Raw genomic sequence first — 19,465 nt, 5'->3', positions numbered from 1 at the left:
AACCTCTGAGTGCTGCCAGGTGTGATCCAAAAACCAAAACAAACAAACAAAAACCAACAAGGAAGACACTGAAGAAGATAGTACAGTATATTCCATCATAAAGTGATGAGATTTTTGTGTCTGAAAGCTGACAGTTGAAAAGTCAAAAGCATAGGAGTATCTCAAAATATGTAGTGTTGGTTTAAAAGAAGAAAACTGGTTTAAAAAATATCCCTTAAAATACTATAAACTTGGGCCCGGAGAGATAGCACAGCGGCGTTTGCCTTGCAAGCAGCCGATCCAGGACCAAAGGTGGTTGGTTCGAATCCCGCTGTCCCATATGGTCCCCTGTGCCTGCCAGGAGCTATTTCTGAGCAGACAGCCAGGAGTAACCCCTGAGCATGCCGGTGTGGCCCAAAAAAACAAAAAAAAGAAAGGTGGAGGGTACAATGAAAGGGTATGAGCCTTAAAGTAGTCAGATACATGCAAAAAAGCAGCATTGGCATGTGAGTTTGAGGAAGATACTCTTTCTGAATTTAGAGAAATGTTGAGTCAAAAAAAGAATGAAGCAACTATCTGAGATAATTAGAGAAAATGCACTATTTTTTGGTGCAAAGTTAGCTTTCAAGATGCTTAAAGCACAGTTAAATGGCTGGACAGTTTCAGCACCCAGAAACCAGAATGACTGATTCCTCATGAAGAACTTCTGGGGCAGTTAATGGGTTATGTTCCCATAAGAGAGTAAGAGGCCCAGGTTTCATTAGTCTACAAGGCTAGGAAACTAGGCTTGAAATAGATCAAATTACTATGTAATTTTTAAAAAGCCCCACAGTAGATCTTGGAAGATTTTGGGGAAAGGGGACTGCCTTCTCTAGAGTGAGCAGAGTCCAACCTATCTTAAAAATTTATATTCCTAAAGTTATTAATCCTCAAGCCCATTTTAGATAAGGAGTTTAACATACATTAGAGGCCAAATTTAAGAAGTTAAGCAGAATGAGCTATAGATTTAATTCACAGATGATTATATAACCTTTTACAAATCATTCTTAACTGTTCTGTTCTACAGTTTCTTATTTTAAAGAAACTGCTCATGACAATGTCTGAACCCTTTCTGTTATCAAAGGCAAGTAAGACCATATCTGTAAGAACTTATAGAAGAAAGAAATTTTTAAAAAGCCATTAAACACAACTTCCAAATTAGAAAATCTTGCTAAAAATTATAATTGATAACTTAATGAAAAGTACAATAGAATAAAAAGCTAAGACAATTTAGGATTATTTTTTCAGACTGCAAATATTGAAAGGGAAATTTAAATTTTGGAATAAAATTACTTCTACCTCCATACACTGTCTTGAGGATCATATTCAACATCGCTAGTGGCTTAAGAAATGGAGTGCTAGAGAGATAGTGTAGAGGGTAAGATGCTTGCCTTGCATCTGGCTGACCTGGGTTTAATCCCTAGCATCCCACAGGTTCGACTGAGGCCTGCCAGGGTGATCCCTGAGTTAGGAGCAAATCCTGAGCACTGATGGGTGTAGCCACAAAACTAAAACAAACCAATGAAAAAGAAATATGTATTAAAACAAAGTATTTTCTCTTTACTTTATGATCTAAAATTTAAAAGGCTGTATAGAATACTCCCTTCTATGGGTGTGAGAGATGGGCCACATCCAGTGGTGTTCAGGAACACCTTGATCTGTGCTCAAATAGTGCCAGGGAGTCAAGCTAATGTCACAGCCAATACACCTGCATACTAGGAAAATATCATATCTTCTGTACTGTCTCTCAGGCCCCATGAGAGTATTCTTGAGCTGTTATTGGTAGGTAGGTGCATATATATTGGTACAATATTTCAGAAGAGCAATTTGATAGTATCTAGACATAAATGTAGATATTCTTTAATTACTAAATTGCAATTAGAATTTGACATCTTTTTTTTTTTTGAGGTAAAATTGTTTTATATTGAATATAAGAGAGAAGAGAGACAAAGTGGGAAGAACACACTGCATAAAATAAATTGAAGTTTTAAAAAAGGAAGTACATGTCCCAAGTTAGGATGTGGGTAATTCCAGAATGATAATGAAGCTGCTTGCTTTTGCAAAGTTGGTTTTATAGGTCATTTCCTCAAATTGCCCTTCTTGTGGCTTTCTTTGCACCCTAATCTATTGGTAGGGTGTTCTCAAGGGAAACAGCCCTTAAGTTTCTGTTGGGCTTATTTAATTTTCTTATCATGGCTTCTGTTCCTGTTGTAGTTTCTCCTCCCTTGAGGAGCATTCTCTGGGCTGGTAGTTACACCATTCAAGTCTTAGTTCCTGTCTCTGCAAAAGGAGGTCTTAGCTTTTGTGTTTTTTTTTTTTTTTTTTTGTGGTTTTTGGGTCACACCCGGCAGTGCTCAGGGGTTATTCCTGGCTCCAGGCTCAGAAATTGCTCCTGGCAGGCACGGGGGACCATATGGGGCGCCGGGATTCGAACCGATGACCTCCTGCATGAAAGGCAAACGCCTTACCTCCATGCTATCTCTCCGGCCCCTAGCTTTTGTGTTTTGGGGCTCCTTTTAGGTTGGTGACAGAGTAACTTCTCAAAATTCATTGCCAGGAACTCTTTCTATACCTGCAAGTCTCAACTGTGTTTGTTTTGAAATGATTATAATTATTTTTGTGTGGCCGCACACAGCAGTACTGAGGAAAAAAAAAAAAAGTGGTAGGACATTTGCTTGCACAGGGTCGACCCAGGTTTAATCCACATCATCTTACAAGGTTCCCTGAACACCAAGAATGAGCCCTGACCACAGAGCTAGAAGTAATCCTTGAACATTACCATGTATGACTTAAAAAATATTAAAAAATAAGTGTAAAATTTTGTAAGCTGATACAGAAACATTCACAAAGAATTAAGTGGAAAAAAAATCAAGCTGTAGGAATGTAAGGAAATGGAGTCATTTTGCCTACAAAAGACTTTTAAACTATCAATAACTGCATATGAAACATATATACAAAATCCTCATATTCTAGTTCACTTCAACATAAAGTCACATTTATTTTTTTCAGCAAAATATAATAGGTACACTAATATAATAAAAATTTCATGTATTCTATCATGAATTTGGAGGATAGAAAGTTAATAAGATGATTCTAATTTTTTTGTTTTTAGCCCACAGACAGTAGTGCTTGGGCTTACTCCTGGCTTTGCTGGGGGTCACTACTGGTGGTATTCAGGGGACAATCTGTGGTTCCCAGATCAAACCCTGTCATATTTGCTGGTCCTCTTTATTTATTTATTTTTCATGCATGATTCTTTTATAGCCCTTCTGGTTGTTGAAAATGTGCAAGTAAAATCCCACTTTTTTTTTTTTTTTTTTTAGTTTTTGGGCCATACCCAGTGACACTCAAGAGTTACTCCTGGCTATGCGCTCAGAAATTGCTCCTGGCTTGGAGGGCCATATGGGATGCCAGGGGATAGAACCATGGTCTGTCCTAGGCAAGCGCACACAAGGCAGATGCCTTACCACTTGTGCCACTGCTCCGGCCCCAAATCCCACATTATTTTTTAAATTTTTCTTCTTTTTTTTCCTTTTTTTTTTTAAGATAGAGATAGAGGGAGAGAAAAGAGACAAAGGAGAGACACAGAGAGAAAAAAAAAGGGAGGAGAGGACGAAGAGGGAGACAGAGAAAGGGGGAGAAGAGAGACAGACAGAAAGGAGAGAAACAGAGAGAAAGGAGAGGGAGGAGGAGAGGAAGAGAGACAGAGATAGAAGGGGAAAGAGCCAGAGCTAGAGAAAGGAGAGAGACAGGAGAGGAGAGGGGGAGGAGAGGAAGAAGAGAGATGGAGATAGAGAGAGGGGGGGAGAAGAGAGACAGAGAAAGGAGGGGACAGGAAGAAGAGAGAGATAGAGGGGGGGGAGAAGAGAGACGAGAAAGGAGAGAAGAGGAGAGGGGGAAGAGGAAGGAGAGAAGAGGGGGAGAAGAGAGACAGAGACAGAGAAAGGAGGAAAGGAAGGAGAGAGAGATAGAGAGAGGAGAGAAGAGACAAGAGATAGAGACAGAGTGAGGAGGCGGGGTTAAATCCCACATTTTTTAACATGATACAAAATGTCTCAATAACAATGTGTTAAAATTTAATGTGCTACAAGGACCTAATATGTCTTCTAAATTACTTTTATCTTTTTTTTCTTTTTTAAATTTTTATTGAAATAATTGTAAATTACAAAGTCCTTCATAGTTGTATTTCAGGCATATAGTGACAGTTAATTAGGGCCATTTCCACCACAAGTGTTGACCTCCCTATACCAAAGTTCCCAGTACGCATCCTATGCCACCACCCTTAGCCCACTGGCCTGCTAGTGTAACAGGCCCATTTTAAGTTTAGATTGTTATAGTTTGGGTTTCTCTTGACTCTGTTTTTGTTTGTTTTGTTAGCTTTTGTTTTGTTGTTTGCTTAGGTATTTAGTTATGTCCTTTTTTCCCCCATCTTTTCTTTCTTTTCTTTATTTAAACATCTTGATTACAAATATGATAGTGATTAGGTTTCAGTCATGTAAAGAACATCCCTCTTCACAGTGCAACATTCCCACCACCAATGACTTTTATCTTCTTAAAGCTAAAGCAAGAATTGAGATAAACAGATTTATAGCACCGGTGGCTTGTTCTTGCATGTGTCCATTACACTGTAAGAGTCATTGCTAAAAAGTATTAAATCAAGTTCTACATGGTCCTTTGCAGACAACTGCTAAGAGCATATCTATTTCCATCTACATATGCATAAATATGTATAAAATTTGATGATTATTATTCATCTCTTTAATTTCAAGCATATTATACAAAAGTGCCCAGCACTGGTTTAAATTTTCTGTTGATGGTTCCTTCTGATGAATCAATTATTTATCAAGATCCGTTTCTTGAGGAATTAGAACACAGCTACCAAAATAATCAGTGAAAGGGAGCGAACTATCATATACAGTACCAAAATGAACATTGTTTAGGTAAGTTGCTGGTTACAGATCAGTGCACTGCCCCTGAAACCTGGTAAAGGAGTTAAATGCAGATACTCACATCAGCATAGTGACCTATCATGTCACATCGGTCACATCGCTTCCTCCAGGAATGTCTTTCAAGACATCGGTGAGTGGAAGACATAGGCAAAGAACAGTCGAAGCAATAACGAGCTGGACAGGCATACTGGAGGTGTCCTCTCTCAGAGCACAGGCAACAAGCGCGTAATTTCTAAGAGGCAAAGAGAAATACTTACTTTAGTCTTAAATAGTTGCAGATTTTCCTTTTTATGTATAATTGCATAAAAAAAGTTGATTCAAGTTTGAGACTTTAAAGGAAGCCTTGAACATAATTGTACGGTCAATAAAACATCTGAAATGAGAGCTTTGCTGAAGCTACAGGTATCCAACAGTTTCCAGAAATGTTTAGTTTGAATGTGCTTTAAGTTTTCTATTTCTTTTATCTTGACATAAAAGAAATGTATATGGGCCCGGAGAGATAACACAGCGGCGTTTGCCTTGCAAGCAGCCGATCAGGACCAAAGGTGGTTGGTTCGAATCCCGGTGTCCCATATGGTCCCCCGTGCCTGCCAGGAGCTATTTCTGAGCAGTCAGCCAGGAGTAACCCCTGAGCACCACTGGGTGTGGCCAAAAAAAAAAAATAGAACTTAGGTAGACTTCATGCAAGGCATGCGCCCTATACGCCCTCTACTCTAAGGTCATTCTAAGACTGGATTCTAAGGTTATAAAGTGATTTTGATTCTGATTTTAAGACTGTAGAAAAGGAAAATCACACATTTCACGTACTTGAGGAAGGGGGCAGTTTTTGGACAAATGGCCACATTTGTCACAATTCCTACAGGTGACATTTTTGTTAGTTGAGTAGTATCGTTGACTCCATCTTCCAGAAGATCTATTATTTCCAATTTGGGCCTAAGGAAGGGAAAAACAAAAAAAAATAAACCCAATAATTATAAAACATTTTTCACTGTGTTTAATAAAAACAATTTAGGTTTGTTTAACAACTAACACTTAGGAATATCACATTTTAATAAGGCAAGAAGAGAATTAACAGTCATAGCTTAGTCCTTTTCTTCAATCATTTCATATCATACCCACAGACCAGGACCTGTGTCCTGATATCGGCAGTAATCACTAAGATGGTAGAGTAGTTGCTTTCAATTATTCTACATCTGTGGACTGGCAATGGTTTGTGGACTGGGGTCAAAGACCACTGGTCTAGTAAATACAGAATCCAGCAGCAGCAAATCATAAAAGGAGTTAAAAGTACTTCAAAAGGGGGGGGTCATGAAGATAAGTCTATGTTTTGTCTGTTTCTACTACTTATCCCCACTTTCCATGCACTTCTCCACATAGTTCCATTTGATATCTTTCTCTAAGATTTGGGTTTAGTTGGGGCACTATTATGTAACTGTTAGACATTTTGGTGGCATTCAGAGTCAAATAGTGCCAACTTCTCTATCTGAATGAATATTATGTTTTTCTGAATAAAAAACTTATTAAATTTTTTAACAATGATTTTTTTAAAGTTATAAAATCACACAGATACTGAATGCATTTCTTGTTTTGAACAGCTGAGGTTTATTGTCTACCAACCAATTGGATATAAGAGAGAATGAAGGTCTCCTCTACACTGTCTTTAAGATCTATCTACACAATGAGCCAATTCTACCTGTCCCATTTTCTGTCAAAATCTATTCTCTTTCAAGAGAAAATTAGAAAAACATAAATGGAATACAAAAAATATATATAAATACCAACAATGCTTTTTTTTTTTTTCAACACCAACAATGCCTTTTATCTTGTTTGGTAGAGTCCATCTTTGAAAACCTTTTACATGTTATTCTGCTAAATTGGCCAACAAGGTTCCAAGCAGATAACAATCTAATAATCTCGTCAGCCGTTTCTTCTACCAAATTATAAAATTATTCTCTTTTCAAGCCACCTGCCACAATAAAGGCCAATAATTGACAAAGACAAACAGCTGCCACATCCTAAATATAACCTAACCATTTCCTCACTCTGCAGTAGCAGTTATTTCCGGTGTTGATCTGTAGTAATAGTATCAGGCAATATGAGCTGAGAGGGCATCCCTGACAGAGGAGAAACATAAGGGAAAGGTGACCAAATAATTATGGCAAGTAACTGTCAAAAATCAAGGCTAAATGAAGCTTCTAATAAATTCAATCATATTAAAACAATTTTTTCTTTAAAGATAATAAACTACTATTTTTATAAGTTAAGTAATAAAAAAGATAACAGTCAAAGTAAATTATTAGTCTATTATACATAATTTCAAAAACAATTTGAATTTACCTCAACATCTTTTTCACTGATGAACCAGTTTACATCATCTTCCCCTACAAAACAAAGAAAAATTACTTAATCTTGACACCTTAAAAGCCCTTATAAATTGATACTTGATAATCAATATGCTAGTACTGAATTTAGACTTCAAAGGTATAACAAGAGATAAGAATATTTTTTTTTTCTTTTTTTGGTTTTTGGGCCACACCCGGCGGTGCTCAGGGGTTACTTCTGGCTGTCTGCTCAGAAATAGCTCCTGGCAGGCACGGGGGACCATATGGGACACCGGGATTCGAACCAACCACCTTTGGTCCTGGATCGGCTGCTTGCAAGGCAAACACCGCTGTGCTATCTCTCCGGGCCCAAGAGATAAGAATATTTTACACTGTTATCTTACCTCCATATTAATCGTGTGACACTGACCAAACACTTAACCTCTGTTTTTTCTTATCAGTGAAATGGAATACTATTTAAATTTTTAACCTAAAAAATATTGTGATATGAGTAAAAAGGCACTGAACATTACTAAACATTTATTTAAATAAAAGGGCTCCCTGCATCACCCACCCCAAGGTCTCCAGTCTGACCATGGGTACCAGGGCATTCCCCCTGGTAATTGTGTAAACGAGCAGGAAGAGTTTTACCTCCCAAATCAGTGTAACTTTGTTCACTACTTTACCATTATCATTGACTTTCATTGCTGCATTATAAAAATAGAGTATGAATACTGTCTTATGCATAAGGACACTGTTACAATCTAATGTTATAGAAATATATAAAAAATAACAAAAATAGTAAAATAACAAAAGAACAATTATCTAAAGGCTACTGATTTATCTAAAATATATGACTGTGAAAACCTGGGAAGAGAGAAGCTAAATGTTTTCTTCTCTTTGCTCTGCCCCATTATAAAAATAGCAAATGGCTGCTATTCCTTTGGTCCACCCATAGCGCTGAAGGAAGGAACAGATGTATGACTAATGTAGATGCTAAGATGTCAACAAAGAACCGATTTTTTTCCTACCCCCTAAGCAATGTTAAGATTTCCTCCTTCCTCCTGTCTACTCCTCTTCTCTCTCTCAAAAACACAAATCAAGCTTGACTCTTCTTTGAAAGGAATGTTGAAAAGACATGAAGTAATCTACATTCTTCCAGGCCTACCAGGAGTAAGTGTTCAGATATATTTTAAAATAAAATAGTTTTTTTTCCTAAGGAACCAAGCGGCTGCTTTATAAAAAGACCAACCCATAGGAGAGCAGAGATGGTAGGCTGATGATTATTTCCTTTGTAAAATGTGGAGGCTGCATCCATATACTAAGAGTGGAGAATATATTAAATAGCAACAGCTTCTATTCCTTCATCATCTACATCAACACTGCTTTCAAAGGATTCAGCCAAGGAAACATGCTTTACTGCAACATTCAAAGAAGCTTCTGTAAATGACCACTTAAAATTACTTCAATCATAAAACTGACTCAGTGCTATCTTTAAAATTGAAATCCAGGGGATGAAAAGAATTCAAAGGGCTGGTGTGTATGCTCTGCATGCATGACACATGGTTTGATTCCCGGTGCTTTCCTGAGCACCAAGCACACGTGGGAAGAACCCTGGAGCAATGGGGCAGGAATAACCCTGAGTAAACCCATGGGTGTGGCCTCCCAAACAAAAAGATATTCAGGGTTGGGGAGATGGTTCACATGGTAAGAGCACATGCCTAGCATGAATGGCGCCTGGCAGCACCCAAAAACCACTGACCAAGCTGCAGCATTGAGAGTTAATGCTGGAGTACCAGCGGGTAGGCTCTCTTAAAAAAAATGAAACCAAAACCAATAAAAAGTAAAATAGAACCTATCACCCTAATTTCCAGTAAATTTATATAACTGATAAGTTTTTTAAAAAGGGAAGGTCTGACATAGAGATTCCCTTTATATATTTAGATATATTGTATGTAATATAAAAACATTTTTCAGGTATGGAGATTGAACCCAGGGCTTTGTACATGTGAAGCAGTCTCTATACTAACTGAACTATAGCCCCAGCCCCAGTAAACTTTCATCATAGAAGTACACAAAATCATTTTCTTTTTTTTTTCCTTGAGAGATCATACTCAACATATGGGGACCATATGGGGTGGATTTCTTTTAAAATCAGTTCCCAACCTTAGTCAACTTCTGATTTACTTTGTCACAAAAGACTGATGACTTGCCTATTTTGGAACTGTGCATAAATCAGACATTTCATGCTGATTTGTATTGGGAGTCTTTTACACTGAGTATTTATTTGTAAGACTCTGCATTGTGAACCCAGTGGCTCATGCATACAATACATGAGCTCTACCACTAACCTACAACAGTCCTTAATAATATAGAATTTGTTTAGCTGCTCACCTCAAAATGAAAAATTAAGTTGTTTTCCAATTTTTGGTAATTGTGAAAACATTATCTTTAATTTAAATTGTCCTTTCTCATGGGAAAATATCTAGGAGTAGAATAGGACTGGTAAGAATATCTTTACCTTACCTTTATTTAAAAGACTTTGTTTCTCATCATCAATATAAAGACGGTCCAGTAGATTTACATTCTCACTAATACTATGAACTGTCAAGTCTTTTTTACAACAGTGTTTATAGCAGTTAGGTGAGAAAAGCACAAATTATCCTTAGGCTATGGCCACAAAGAACTCTGGTGGATGTTCGAAATGAGTTTCATGGAAATTTGTCTGGGTTCAGTGGAATGGGTGTTAGGTATTAGATGGACATTAGTCTGAACAATGTTTTAAGTATTTGTTTTTCATGTATCTTGTTCCACAAATTGTTTAAATGCTTGCCTGCTTACAAACTGCTTTTATTTTAGGGGGAGGGTGGTCTTTCTTATATTTTACTGTTAAAAATTCTTTATATTGGAGAGCCGGAACGATAGCATAGCATTTAGGGTGTTTTCCTTGCACATAGCCAATGTGGGTTCAATCCCCGGCATCCATTATAATTCCCCTGAATCTGCCAAGAGTAGCCCCTGAGCACTGATGGGTGTGGCTCCAAAACCAACAAATTAATTAAATGAAAATGATTTATATTGTGCTAGAGTATGAATACAGATGGTAGGGCTTTAGTCTTGTAAATAGCCAACGTTGGTTCCAACTCCGACATTCTGTATGGTCTTCCTCGTTATTCTTTCAGGGATTGAACTGTCAGCGCATGCAAGGCAAATGCTCTACATGCTGTACTTTATCTCCAACCCCAGAATCATTTTCACTGATATGAAAGATTTCTCAAGAGGTAAATGAAGCAAAGATATCACTCGTGGCCCAACCATGGTTCCAATTTGGGATTATCCTCCATGTGTTCATCAAAGTCATAGAACATAAAATGTGGTCATACTAAGGTATAAAATTAGGGTGCTTCCTATCAATACTTATCTACTTATAACCTAGTCTTGCTACTACCATTAGGTTGTCTGCAACCCTTAGGAGCTATGATTCTTCTCAGATTTCAGAACCTTTGTCAAGCTTAAAGATGTCAAATTACTTTAAAAATTAGATCAAGTCAGTTTAATGAAAATGGTATAGAACTGTTCCAAGCTAATGCAACTGGATAAACAAAGATGAGCCTTAGAAGGAGATAAATGAGAGGAGCTATAAAGGAAGACCAATGAAATGCAGTAGTAAATTTAGAGGAAAAGATATATATTTTTTTTTTTGGTTTTTGGTTTTTGGGCCACACTCCTGGCTTGGGGGACCATATGGGACACCGGGGGATCGAACCGCGGTCCATCCTAGGCTAGCACAGGCAAGGCAGGCACCTTACCTCTAGCGCCACCATGCCGGCCCCAGAAAAGAAATATCTTGAATTTAAAGGAGAAGTGTATAAAAAAGTCACAGGATAGTGTGCAACAAAGCATTTTGTATATATAATTTAACAAAGTCAGTAATGCACTGACTAATGTACATACCTATGTTAATATTACAAAAATCAAAATGGAGACCATTTCCATCATCCAAATCTTCCTTATATTTTCTACATGTACTTTTACATTTCTGTACTTTTCTCATTTTCAGCCACTTAATCTTCAACACTACCTTTTTGACCATTTCCACTGAATCCAGACAAATTTCCAAGAAATACATTTTGAACATCCAGTAGAGTTCTTTGTGGCAATTGTGCTTTGCTTACCTAACTCCTGTAAGTCAATTACAATTCTCTCAGATGATGTAAATAAATACACATTCCTAGTTTCCAATTTTTCTTTGCCATGTCTTCTCCACTAGATATTTCCCCACCCTCTCCTATATTCTTTCTCACAGGTTCTAACATACAAGCCAATAGAGGGAATTTTTATCTCTAGGCTAAATCTTCTCTGATTCACAGGATTAGATATACTATGAGTAATTCAAAATCATCATTACTAAAAATTAATTCTTCATTTTCTCTCTGTTCCTTGTTCTTTCTTTAAAATAACTTAGAACTATCTCTAGATCATGGGCTACTTTCCATTTCACTGCTACTAAAATGATTTCTAAAATAGAAATGTAAATATATCCTGCCTTGTTTCTTTGAATTCCTACAGGATAGATGAATGGGAAATTTTCCTTCCTTCCTTCCTTCCTTCCTTCCTTCCTTCCTTCCTTCCTTCCTTCCTTCCTTCCTTCCTTCCTTCCTCCCTCCCTCCCTCCCTCCCTCCCTCCCTCCCTCCCTCCCTCCCTCCCTCCCTCCCTTCCTTCCTCCCTTCCTTCTGTGGTTTTTGGGTCACACCCGGCAGTGCTCAGGGGTTACTCCTGGCTCCAGGCTCAGAAATTGCTCCTGGCAGGTTTAGGAGACCATATGGGATGCCAGGATTCGAATCGATGACCTTCTGCATGAAACGCCTTACCTCCATGCTATCTCTCCTGCCACATAATGTTTCCCATGAGTTGACTTTTACCTGTTTTTCTGGCTTCATCTTCCTGACCCCAGAGTTGAAGCTATTCCTAATAACTTCCCCAATGAATTCTGTTGTTCACTGCAATTATGAGGGTCAGGATCAACAAGTTTAGGGATCAGTCTCCTAAGACAGTCAATCCTCCACAAGAGGATATGGTTTCAAACTCCAGGCAGTTATTAGTGTATCTGACTGATTGACTACTGATCAGAGTTCTCCATTACCCTCTTACTTCAGATTTCAGGCAAATTCAGATTATTATCTGTACTTTTGATTCATTGATTACAAACCTGAGATTTCCATAATACTGCTCTCATACTCAATAATCTACTATAATGGAACAATTTTGAAAATTTTACTAGATCGTAAATTTATTACAAAGGATACTAAAAGACACAAGTTAACACCACATGAATAGATGAAAAGGAAATGGAAAAAAATGTCCAAATCCTTTCCAGGTATTCCATTCTCCTCTAATCACTAATCTCACATACACAAATCTGAATATCCTAATCCTAGGATCCTGTCCTCATGTATTTTTTTTCTCTTTCGGGCCACACCCATTTGATGCTCAGGGGTTACTCCTGGCTAAGTGCTCAGAAATTGCCTCTGGCTTGGGGGGACCATATGGGACGCCTGGGAATCGAACCGCGGTCCCACGGTCCTTTCTTGGCAAGTGCTTGCAAGGCAGATACCTTACCTCTAGAGCCACCTCACCGGCCCCAATGTATTTTCATGGAAGCTTCTTTTTGAAGGAATGACTGTTCAATTCTTTGGATACTGGCAAAGAATTCAACTTTAGGCCTCATTCCCTAATCTCCCCAGGTCAGGTAGGACTGAAAATTCCAAGTTGGTTTCTTAGGCAAACAATCCCATTCTAAGGTGTGTTTCAAAAGTTACTTTTAATAATAAACAAATGACTTTTTAACTCTTTTAACAGGACTTTACAAGTTTTCTTGCAGGGCAGTGTTTATTTCCAATTACTGCTCAGGAGACCAAGGGCTCCATTTAAGATTCTATGGTTCAGCGCAAGAGCCTGAGGATGTGATGCTCTTTGGGCTCTGGAATGCCAGGAACCTAGGCCACTCTGGTAGTCCTAGAGACTTTCAAGAACACATGCAACAATGTCCAGAAGCTTCTAGAACTGTATCTGGCAATGCTCAGGGACTATGTGGTGCTGAGAATGGTCAACCCAGGTCAAGTGGATGCTAGACATGTACCTTAACACTTTACTATCTCCTGACCCCCAAAATTGTAAACAAAACAAAACAAAACAACCCCCCCAAACCCCTGTGAGTCAGAAACTCTACATTAAACACAAATACTTATGAGAAATATATACTGGGCGCCTTAATACTAATTTTAAGGCAACATAGGAGGGCATGCCAAAGATCAAGTTTAAACATCATATATGCCAATTACACTTAGCCATATCTAAGGCTTCTGCACAGATATTTAATACAAATCACAAGATTGCAATAAGTCAACCCTCATCTTCATTTACTTAGAACTAGGACTTTGTTTTCAAGTCTTTAAATACTTGTTACCTCCTTCATTTAAGTCTTTGATAATCCTTTCAAGAGCAAGATGATTCTTTCAACTTTCTAATACCCTGCCTGGACTTTAACTATATCATTTCTATCTCAGTATTTTCTAAACAACAAAGCAGGTCTGCTGAATTATAATAACATGTTTACTGAGTTGATTACTTAAATAATTTGTTCTCTTTTTATCTGGAAGTAATTTCTCATTTACAATTTAAAATTATCCTATATTTATTCTTTATAAAATGATTTCAAAACCCAATATTAAGAACTATGTACATTCCCCTCAAGGAGGGGTGAGTGCAGTTAGAACACCAACAACTACCATGCCAATGTTGATGAGTGAGAGAGGTGGAATGCCTGTCTCGAATACAGACAGGGGGTGTGAGTGGAGGGATATGGGTGCACTGGTGGTGGGAATGTTGCACTGGTGAAAAGGGGCTGTTCTTTTTGTGACTAAAACCCAACTACAGTCATGTTTGTAATAACGGTGTTTAAATAAAGATTTAAAAAAAACTACTTTACTACTCTAACCTTTCTTTTACTTCACTTACCATATCATAACTTCTCCATAGACTGACATCACATATGTTTTATTTATTCATTATTGGTACAACAAAGGCCTATTTTGATTTATAGCTTTTAAAAATTGTTTTAAAAATTGAAAAGAAAAAAAAACATTCATATAGATGCACTTGTCTGAGTAAAAACTCTTCTGAACTGGGCTACAAAACCCAATAAAAAATCTCATGAACTGTTATATATGTTAAACTTTATTAAGACAATAGTCTATCACTAACAAAAACCCTAAAATTTCTATAATAAATAATTTTAGAATGAAAGATGATTTGTTTGTTTCTGGGACATACCCAGTAAGGTTCAGCAATCACTCTATGTTCAGAGGTCATTCATAGCAGTGCTTAGGAGACCAAATATTAGGAATCAAAAGGAGTTGGCCAGATGCAAGAAAAGTTAACTCTGTACCATCTCACCGGCCCCAAAAAGAGAACTGTTAACATATCACGTCTACTGAATGACATCACTTGGCAGACAACATCTGCATAAAATATAATTGGACACTTATAGATAGATAATCATGGTTACACCTTACCAGAGTTTATGGATTCAAGATCACAGAATCAACTTGCCAGATTATTTATGCCATTTCCTTTCCTGAGCCAAATCCACTATACAAAACTTCCCTCTGGAGTTTCCTTACTTCCAATAAGCAACTGAACCAGCCACAAATGAAGTTGCTATTCCCAACTTCATCATCAGCATCTGTTATTTCAACGGAAAGTTTTGAAGTACACATAATGTTACACACCAATCCCCTGAGGATACAGACACTTTATTCTCATGCTTTCTTCTTAAAGTACTCCTTGTTTCTGTAATGGTTTTGTTTTTCCATTTATCACTGGTAAATAAACCATTCTTCATTAAAATTTTGTGTTCAACAACCAAGTAAAACACATTTTAATTGAAAAATTTGCAATTTAGGCATAAAATCGTTTATTTTATTTTAAATCACATTACATTTACCAGAACAATTTATATTTTTAAATATGTGTAAAGATAAAAGGGGACTTAACTTTTCTTTTTTTAGAGGTAGAGGAGGAAGAAAACAGAGGAAATAAATACAGGTGCTTAGTAGAGAATTACAGAGAGGCCTTGCAAAGTTATAGTCATATAAAGACTTTTGTGCCTCTCCAAAGATACCACACACACACACACACACACACACACACACGCACGCACACACACACACACACACACACATCACAGAGATACATATACAGCAGTTATTTTTCAATCCTTCATTACTTCTTTAAGATTTAGTCGCTGAACTACCTGGTAAAGAAATACCTATATGGAGGACTGGAGAGATAGTACAGAGGTTCATTACATGCCTTACATACAAATAACCCTAATTCAATCTCTGGCACTTGTAGCAATAAAATTTTGGGTTCTTGTAATGAACTGTGGTTCAGCTGAGAATAGGCTAAGAATTGCCAAGAGGAGACCTCCACACCCAAAGAAATATTTACAAGGGGCCAAAGTGGTGGCTCAAGGGGTAAGGTATCTCCCACCATGACTGGACTCAAGATACACCAATTAAATGGGTTAGGCCAGAACAGTAATGCTGAATGTCACCAGGAGTGGCCCCAGGACCCCTGAACACTGCTTAGGAGCCCACACCCCCAAATCAAGTTTGTCATATTATTAAACCAGTCTCCAAATTTATCTTTTGGTTCAACTAGTAATTGTGAAGAATTTTCTTATCAGATTTACTTTGCATTTTGGTGGAAATGTACAACTGAGTGCTGAGTGTTCTCTTCTCTCCTCCTCCTCTACTTCCTATTCCTCTTCCTCCTCCTTCCCTCCCTTCCCTCCTTCTCCCTCCCTCCAACTCCCTTGTTAAGTAATTACTTCTACCAATGTTAAAATTAAATTACTGTACTTCAACACTAACAAAGTGTCTACAACTCTCCATCACTGTCATGCCACATGCTTATCCCATGCTTATTAATAAAGACTTTAATCCAGGATTGTCTTTGTTAAATGTCGAATTCCTTGATTCATCTTTCTATGCTCCACAAATGAAAGAGATTATCTGGCATGCCTCTGATTTATTTTACTTAACATGATGCCCTTCATTTATATCCTAGAAATAGAGACAACAGATTTCACTTCTCCCTATAATTTCATGGTCTTCTATGTATATATACCACTTTATGTATCCATTAACCTAAAGTTGAACATCTGGATTGTTTATGTATCCTGGCTACTACTATACTAAGCCCTGTAATAAAATGAGTATTATATATTATCTCAAATTAATACTTTTGGGTTTGGAGGGTAGGTGCCAATTGCTTCTCCCTCTCCTCCAACCTGGTAATACTCAAGACTTACTCCTGGCACTGTCCTCTTGGCTCCCTACTGGAAAGATTTGAGGGACCATATGGGGTGCTGTCGATCAAAGCCAGGTCGAACAGGTACCAGGCATGTGCCCTACCACTGTACTATCTATCCATGTGCATTGGAGATGAATGTGTATCCAGTTTTCTGGGGATGGAGTGCCCTATATATATCTACTAGTCCACTTTCTTCCATTTCTCTTTTCAGAGCTAGTATATTCCTGTTGGATTTCAGCCTGGTTGACCTATCAAGGGCAGTGTTGAGGTCTCCCACTATTATTGTGTTGCTACTGATGTCTTCTTTCAGATTTGTCAACATACGTACATCAATCAACATGATACCATATCAACAACAACAACAACAACAACAAAAAACCCCCATATGATCATATCAAGAGATGCAGAGAAAGCATTCGATAAAATCCAACACCCATTCTTGATAAAAACTCTCATCAAGATGGGTATGGAAGAAACTTTTCTCAAATTTTCTCAAGGGCATCTACCACAAGCCAATGGCAAATACTATTCTCAATATTTGCAGATGACATAATACTATAATTAGAAAACTCTAAAGACTCCCAAAAGCTTCTAGAAACAACAGATTCCTATAGCAAAGTGGCAGGCTACAAACTTAACATGCAAAAATCAATGCAAAGACCTTCTCATAAACTAATAATGATAAAGAAATGGGCATTAAATAAACAATCCCATTCACATTAGTGACACACAAACTCAAATACCTTGGAGTCAACTTAACTAAAGAGGCAAAGGACCTATATAAAGAAAATTACAAAACATACCTTCAAGAAATAAAAGGAGGAGCTGGAGAGATATCATGGAGATAGGACATTTGCCTTGCATGCAGAAGGACATTGGTTTGAATCCCGGCATCCCATATGGTCCCCTGAGCCTGCCAGGAGCAATGTCTGAGCATAGAGCCAGGAGTAACCCCTGAGCGCTGCTGGGTGTGACCCAAAAACCAAAAACCAAAAAAAAATAAAAATAAAAATAAAAAAAGGACACAAGATAATAAAGACACATGCTCATGGATGGGGAGGATTAATATCATTCAAATGACAATTCTTCCCAAAGCATTGTACCGATTTAATGCAATCCCTCTAAGGATACCCATGACAGTTTTCAAAGAAGTGCATCAAACACTCTTGAAATTTATTTGGAACAATAAACACCCATGAATAGCTCGAGCAACCCTTCGTAGAAGGAATGAGAGGCATCACTTTACCCAAATTTAAATCGTAGTACAAAGCAATAGTCATTAAAACAGCATGGTATTGGAATAAAGACAAACCCTCAGATCAATGGAATAGACTTGAGTATTCAGAAACTGTCCCCAGACATACAATCAATTAATCTTTAATAAAGGGGCAAAAAATGCAAAATGGAACAAGGAAAGCCTCTTCAACAAGTGGTGTTGGGACAACTGGTCAGCCACATGAAAAAAAGAGAACTCAGACCTCCATCTAACACCAGGCACAAAGGTCATATCCAAATAGATTAAAGACCTTGATATCAAACCTGAAACCATAAGGTATATAGAATAACACATAGGTAAACACTCCATGACATTAAGACTAAAGGCATCTTCAAGGAGGAAACAGTACTGCCCAAACAAATGGAAGTGGAGATAACAAATGGGACTATATTAAGCTATGATACTTCTGCATCTCAAAGGAAATATTGACTAGGATACAAAGCCATCCACACTGGGCCTGGAGAGATAGCACAGCGATGTTTGCCTTGCAAGCAGCCGATCCAGGACCAAAGGTGGTTGGTTCGAATCCCGGTGTCCCATATGGTCCCCCGTGCCTGCCAGGAGCTATTTCTGAGCAGACAGCCAGGAGTAACCCCTGAGCACCGCCGGGTGTGACCCCCCCCAAAAAAAAAGCCATCCACAGAATGGGAGAACCTATGCACCCAATTCCCATTAGATAAGGAGCTAATATCTAAGATATAAAAGTACTGACAGAAATTAACAAGAAAAATAATTTAAGCCCATCTAAAAAATAGAGAGAAGAAATGAACAGACACTTTCTCGAAGAAGAAATACAAATGCCCAAAAGGCACATGAAAAAATGCCCCACATCACTAATCATCAGGGAGATGCAAATCAAAACAACTATGAGACTGGCACACATCACAAAGAACAGGAACAATCAGTGCTGGTAGGGATGTGTTGAGAAAGGAACTCTCATTCACTGCTGGTGGGAATGCCATCTAGTCCAGCCTTTATGGAAAACAATATGGAGATTCCTCAAATAACTGGAATATGAGCTCCCATATGATCCAGCTATACTACTCCTAGGGATATACCCTAGGAACACAAAAATGCAACACAAAAACGCCTTCCACAACCTATATTCATTGAGGCATTATTTACAATAGCCAGATTCTGGAAACAACCAAGATGCCCTTTAACAAATGAATGATTAAAGAACTGCAGTGCATTGTATACACAATGGAATATTATGTAGTTATCAGGAGAGATAAGTCATGAAATTTTCCTATACATGGATGACATGGAAACTATTATGCTGAGTGAAATAAGTCAGAGGGAGAGAGAAAGACACAGAATAGTCTCACTTTTCTATGAGTTTTCAGAAAAATAAAAGACATTATTGTAATAATGCCCAGAGACAGAGGTGAGGGCTTGAGGGACTGGCTTACGATGAGAAGCTCACTACAAAGAGTGAAGAGTGCAGTTAGAGAAATAACTACACTAACAACTATCATGACGTTTTTTTTTTTTTTTTTTTTTTTTTTTTTGTGGTTTTTGG

General features: G+C 37.8%; 1 protein-coding gene across 1 annotated transcript in view; it reads right to left on the bottom strand.

Moving 5' to 3' along the window:
• The window catches only part of ZCCHC7 (zinc finger CCHC-type containing 7), a 236,079-nt gene that overhangs the window by 51,931 nt on the left and 164,683 nt on the right, over positions 1-19,465 (bottom strand). Inside the window, exons 2-4 of the mRNA XM_049773414.1 lie at positions 7,305-7,348; positions 5,775-5,900; positions 5,029-5,199 (exon numbers count right to left, since the gene is read on the bottom strand). Coding sequence (XP_049629371.1) covers positions 5,029-5,199; positions 5,775-5,900; positions 7,305-7,348 — 341 coding nt within the window. The remainder of the gene's footprint in view (positions 1-5,028; positions 5,200-5,774; positions 5,901-7,304; positions 7,349-19,465) is intronic.

The sequence above is a fragment of the Suncus etruscus genome, chromosome 1, assembly GCF_024139225.1.
Source record: "Suncus etruscus isolate mSunEtr1 chromosome 1, mSunEtr1.pri.cur, whole genome shotgun sequence".
Taxonomy (NCBI): domain Eukaryota; kingdom Metazoa; phylum Chordata; class Mammalia; order Eulipotyphla; family Soricidae; genus Suncus; species Suncus etruscus.
Note: the sequence above shows the minus strand (reverse complement) of the source record. Positions and strands in the feature narration are given on the sequence as shown.